Source organism: Diceros bicornis, chromosome 1 (genome assembly GCF_020826845.1).
Source record: "Diceros bicornis minor isolate mBicDic1 chromosome 1, mDicBic1.mat.cur, whole genome shotgun sequence".
In the NCBI taxonomy this organism is placed as follows: domain Eukaryota; kingdom Metazoa; phylum Chordata; class Mammalia; order Perissodactyla; family Rhinocerotidae; genus Diceros; species Diceros bicornis.
In genome coordinates, this window is record NC_080740.1 from 35116213 (window position 1) to 35122212 (window position 6000).

Sequence of the window (6000 nt, forward strand, 5' to 3'; positions counted from 1 at the left end):
GTCCTCCTCACAACAAAAAACAAGAAACTTAGATACAGCGTGGAGGAGGGGTACTGCTATCCCAGTCACATCTAATTTACTAATCAATCAAGACCTACAACTAATCTGACATTAACAAAAATGTTGGTACGATTACTTGCTTCAACCTATGTTTATAAGACCCCTGATTCTACCTTATATCAAAAAGATGTAGGTGTTCACATATATACTAACACAAAGCACTTTTTTCCCCTATCTTCTTAGACGTTTTCTTTACCAGTCCAAATGGAATGAAAATAACAATTCTAGGTAAGTGAGATGCATACAATTTAAGTCCCCACCTAATTGTCTTTCTTGTTTATTAGGAAGTTTCAGATCAAAGCATCAAAACTGACTCAGAATATTCCCTCGGGAACCTCAGGATGATTAGAAAGTAACTTCATTTAAAAGTTAATGGACGAATTGTACACATTAACTGTGTGAATTGTATGGTATATCTCAATAAAGCTGTTAAAAAAAGTTAATGGAATTTCCATTTCACTGTCATATTGGTTTCATTAATTTAACCAAATACATCAAGGGAAAAATGAGCACCTCAGTGTTTATTACATTACTACTCAGAGGACTAAAATCTTGCTAAAATGAAAATACTAATCTAGTTCACAGTTGCAGCAGCAATTACAAGGACTAAATTTGCAATCAAACCTTGTGATTTTTTTTCCTCTGAAAACCTTTTGCTAATCAAATGACAATCCATAAAAGTAGTTTGAGCCACATTCAAGGTTTGCTTTCCAAGAGAACAGAAAGAAAGATCTCTACCTCCCCCAGCACAGACAACTAGAAAGCATGTAACAAAAGTTTCGCTGAACAAACATTGCTCAAAAACCAAGAGACCAGCCACAGTAGAAATTCTTACTTAAATAAACAACAGAGATAGCAGCAGAGAACAAACAGCCCAAAACTATTGTGGGGCTCAACGCACAACCAATAGTGTTGAGCTTATGTAAACTTGCGTTTTTAAATGTTGGGTAGGGCTTGAACTACAAACTGGGTGCAAAAGACTTCCTGCTTGTCAAGGTGAGGTTACCGCTAACGCAAGTTAAGAAAGCAAATTTCTACATAACATTAGAATGAATACAAAGACATGGTCTTTTACCTTTCTAACTGTTTTTTAAACAGAAAATTATTTTCCATTTAAATGCTACTCATCTTAAATATAAGATGTATAACTACTGTCTTCAGGCTGAAATGCTTTCCATGGGAAGAAACACATTGATTTTTTTTCTGAAATCAATGGAAAAACTTTGATCTAAGTTGCAGAAAATCACTTCAAAACTAACTTTTCAATGTGTAATTTGGTGCTCAAACAAATCCCAAAAAGTATTTCAAAATGGCCCACAGAAAAAAATGTTTTACCAAGGTTCTCTCATACTAATTCTACTTAAATTTACTACAATTAATCTTTTTTAGCTCACAATGCATTATTATAACAGTAATACAAGCAAATTCTTAACTATTTAGGAATCAGTAAAATTTCTTCCATTAAACGATGAAATGTGTAATTTTAACAAAACTAGCTGTCTTCATTTCATTTGAGATAGAGTTCAAAAAAAGGTCACTTCAAAATAAGTATTAGGAAATAGTTTTGAAAAATAAAAAGATTTTTCTATTTATTTTCAGGAAAAAACTGGGCTAATTGATGTCACATGCTTAACTGTGATTTTAACTAGTGATAATCAAAATTATCAAGTGTACCATCCCATGGGAAAACACCATAACAATAGTCATTGGCTCTTAACTTTAAAGTAATTGTTTACTATTTCATTTACAAACTAAAGCAGGAGTTAAAGAAAATGCCAAGTAGGTAGAGAACAATAACATACACATTTTCATTCAATGTTTGAATACCATCTACATGTGAGATGCTGTTCATACATTATTCCATTTATAAATATACATATTTGTTTAATTTAGTACCTACCACAAGTAATAGGTGCTTAACATGGGCATTTTATGGTAGCATGGTAGTTACAGATAATGTGGTTAACTTCAGCAGACAACATCTGTGTTACACATATGGCCATCAGAATAATCGTGGCATGCTTCTGTGACACCGAAAGAGGCCAACCCTGTCACAAAATGATTACTTCCAACAAAAGCCTGCTTAAATTACTGTTTAGTTGAATGGCATATATTCAGAATAACAGCATTATAAAGTTGCTTTTGCCTTTGAATCACTCACCAATTTTCAACCTATTGGCAAAACAAGATAAGCACCATCAGGTTATAAAAAGTAATTACGGATCAGGATTTCTGATTCATGTTTCTTTTACAAAATTATTCCATTTGATCCCAAGTCTTGGCTGCTCTCTTGACAGAATAATGCACACGTTCCACAGCTGACAGGGGCATGGCTTTCATGATTCAATAGGAAGCTCACACTCCAGAGCACTTTCCACTTTGCACTTCAGAAAGATCTCTCTGTTGTTTTAGTATCAGATCATCAGTTACGTTTCTCTAAATTGTTTCTAAGCCAAAGAGAATCTATGTATTATCAAAAATTTATGATGTTTTTGTGGTTTTTGCTATTTGATTTGCACAGTACACCAAAGAATGTTACCTCCTCTTGTAAAGTAAGTTCTTTTCCTGATTTCACGGGGGGGGGGGGGGGGGGGGGGGGGCGGGGGGGAGGTGGAACATAAAGAAAAGTTGAAAATATAAAATGAACACCCTCCCCGAAGAGAGTCTTTTATTGGCCTTGAAAGGAAATACCAAATGAGAATCTGACTGACTTCTGCTCATTATAATTACTGGGGAAACAATATGCAAGACAATTTCCTAAAAGAAAGGGTTAACTTTGTCTTGTGGCTTGAATTGATCATTTTTGCCCCTTTCTCCTGCCAAAGGATGACACCTGTGAAATCAGAATTCTGTACACCAAGAATGGTAATATCAAAGCTGAAGCTTTTGACCAGGAATAGTCTAGTGTGCATAAAGCTATGTAAAAACTGATTCACACAAGGAAATGCCCAGGCTCTACGCCATTAGGATTAACTTCTGAGATGTCAAGACTAGAAGAGGACAGTTGGCAGCCTGAACTTGATTTCTCAGACTGCCAGCTCTACTAGGGGGGAACAGGGGAACGGGGAAGCGGTTTCCCTTCATCAGATTCAGCTGTTGAGTTATCTAAAACGCCTCAGTGATTTCAAACTGAAGGAGAAAGGGAAACAAAACAACAAAACGCTCCCGATTCTGTTCACCTCCAAGGAGTTACGTTTTTGCAGGAGCAAAACAAGCGCGCAGGCGCGTGCGTCAGGTTGTCAACTAGAAACAGAATTCATCAAAATTAAGGAAGTGGATCTCTGCAAACTCCCACAGCTTTTTTGTTTGGGTTCTCTAGGTTAACAGTAGTAATTGCATTTTAATGACCTACAAAGAGGCGCAAACTTATTACCGAGTCGCTTTGAGAGGTGTTTACCTAAATGTGGGGATAAAACCAGTTCGCTTGTGGAAAGGGAAATTATTTTCTGTCCAAACGCAGCATTACCCAACCACAAACCTAGGCGACACAATCACAACTACCCAATAAATGTGTTTCACCGAGTAAACTACTTTACACTATCAAGATAAAAGCTTTCAACAAAGCCGAGGGAAACTGTGCCTTCAACACTGTACTGTATGCAGCCGGTATATTCAATTCTGCGCCTCTTCGGGAGCTGCTGGGGGCCTTAAATGCTTTTGGAGGAAACCGCTGTTGGGAAGAGTTTGGGTCTCAGCTGCAGGATCGTGGGTTGCAGCTGAGAGTTGGTGCGTGGACTACCCTTGGAGACGTCAAACTTACTTTCCTTTAGGAAGGGACTCAAAGTTAACCCCCCCCGGCCAGGTCCCCCCTCTACCTGAGCGCAGGGGGCAGCTGCCGCTCCTTCCCACGGCGCAGAGACGCAGTCGCCCGCCCCGACCCGTGACAGCCCTCAGACAAAGCCGCAGACCCCCGAGCGCGCCCGGCTGACCCCCGGAACGCGCCCCAGCCCGCGCCTACCTTGATGCCCTGCTGCTGGGTGGTGAGGGTTAACTTAGATTCATCGAGGAGCAAAACTTCGCAGTAAAATTCTTCCGGAACAGCGCAGAAACAGCCCATGTCGGCTGTGGCGTCTCCAGCCAGGCGAGAAAAGCAGCGACCCAGGCGCCGAGCCGTCCCCTCCCCTCAAGCGCGAGGCATTAATTCATTGTCCGCGCCGTGGCGAGGGCGAGAGGAACAGTTCCCGGCAGGGTCCAGGGCCGCGCGGACGAGCCGCCCCGCGCGGGCGGGAGACAAGAAGGGCGGAGAAGCCCCGAAGAGTCAGCGCCCGGGAGCGGCCGGGGGAGCGCCGGCGGAACTGGGCGCGGAGGGCGGCGGCGCGGCCCCGCGCATCCTGCGGCTCTGGCTCCTCCGAAGGCGGGGGCGTCCGGCCCCTCCCGCAGTCCTGGGGACGACAAAAGTCGCCTGGCACTGGGGGCAATGGGCAAGAAAAGGGAGGGACGAGAGCTCGAGGCCCTCCCCGGACTCGTAAGCCCCTACAGCTCTGCAGCCCCCCTCCACCCGCGCCCGCCCGCCCGCAGCGCGGCCTCGACGCACCGGCCTCCTCTCCGCCTGCGGAGTCCCCTGCGGGCGCGCACTCCAGCTCCGACCCCACCCCGCAGCCCCCGGTCCAGTCCGCCGAATAGGGAGCGCTCGGCTGTTCCTTTGTGTCAGGGGTACCCACGACGTCCCAGCCCCACTGCAGGGGCAGTGGCGAGGGTCGTCACTGAGTCTGCTACCCCACCTCCCCAGACCGCGGGCCCCGAGAAGTCCGAAGAGGATTGGAAAGGGCAGCGGGCTCTTTACCGAGACCGGGGAGTGGAGGTCAGCTCGTTGCGGGGCGCGGCTTGCGTCTGGGGACCCCCGAGCTCATCACGGGGCGCTGTGTGTGGCCAAGTTCAAGCTCTCCCTCCGCGAACGCCCTGCAGCGGCGGCGAGAGCTGCTCTTCCAGGAGATTCAGAGAAGCAGGGAGTCGAAGGACTTGCAGGCGGGCGCCCCGGTTGGGAACGCGGCGGGCGGGGGTGTGCCCTGGGCGTGCCAGGCCACGGCGGCTCCGGGGAAAGTTCTCTTGGTGGCGCGGGGGGTGGCGCCCTGGGCGGGAGCCGCCCAGGTGCAGCTGGGCCGACCCCGACGTCTGCAAAAACCCCCGGAGCTTCGCAGGGGCCCAGAGGCCGAGGCAGGGGGCGCCTCTTCTGGGCGGGGTCTCGGCTGGGGGCGGAGGGCGGAGCGGAGGTGGTCAAACGGCGAGGTGCAGGCAGGTCCGTACGAGAACCCGCCCGGGGCGCCGGAGCCGCCGGGGCGCCGGGTGCCTGGCCGTGCTCGCTGTGTCCGTTTCTCGGGAGACCAGAGGTCTAGCTCGGGGAGGGCAGGACGCAGCTCTGCTCGAACCCCCGCGTTCGGCGCTCCCAGTCCCACGCCCTCCGCGCGGCCGGCCGTGTCCAGGGCTGGCGGGCACAATAGCTCTGAGGCTGCAGTGACCCCTGGTGGGTCCTCGTGTCCGTGCACAGGCAGCTGAGGCTGAGCTGCGGAGGAGGCAGGGCCCCGCTGGCCTGTGGAGCAGGTGCAATCTGTGCTCTCCAGCTGGGAACCAGCCCCGAGTTAATGCGAGTCGCAGTTAGAGGAGACCCAAGGGGAGGACGCGGAGCAGGGTTGGTAGTAGGTCTCCCAGAAAACTTCTCTACTTTATATGGGTATTAGAAAGAGCAAGGCGTAGTTGGCATCAGACATAGTTTTGAGTTCTACCACTTATAAGCTAGGTAGCCAAAGCTCAAAAAATTTGCTGGAAACCCGGACGTTAGTACCTTAAAAAAAAAAAAAAAAGGCCAGCGTCCGCAGCACAGTAGAATGGAAATGAGCAATCTGCCGCTTTTCCTTCCTTAGTGATTGGCCACAAAGGACCTTGTGTTGGCCCCTTCCTTGCTGTCGCAGTCCCATCTGAACATGAATTAGCACAACTCCGGAA

At 47.8% G+C, this 6000-nt stretch overlaps 1 protein-coding gene across 4 annotated transcripts in view; it reads right to left on the reverse strand.

Annotated features, from left to right (window-relative positions):
• The window catches only part of EPB41L4A (erythrocyte membrane protein band 4.1 like 4A), a 244559-nt gene extending 239131 nt beyond the window's left edge, over window positions 1-5428 (reverse strand). For 2 of the 4 annotated variants that reach the window (XM_058538475.1, XM_058538466.1), the window contains exons 1-2: window positions 4844-5336; window positions 4019-4442 (exon numbers count right to left, since the gene is read on the reverse strand). In XM_058538475.1, coding sequence (XP_058394458.1) covers window positions 4019-4117 — 99 coding nt within the window. In that variant the 5' untranslated portion in view covers window positions 4118-4442; window positions 4844-5336. Of the gene's footprint in view, window positions 1-4018; window positions 4443-4843 lie in introns of all 4 variants that reach the window. The other 2 variants (XM_058538493.1, XM_058538485.1) reach the window with 2 other exon arrangements.
• Between the last annotated feature and the right edge of the window lie 572 nt (window positions 5429-6000).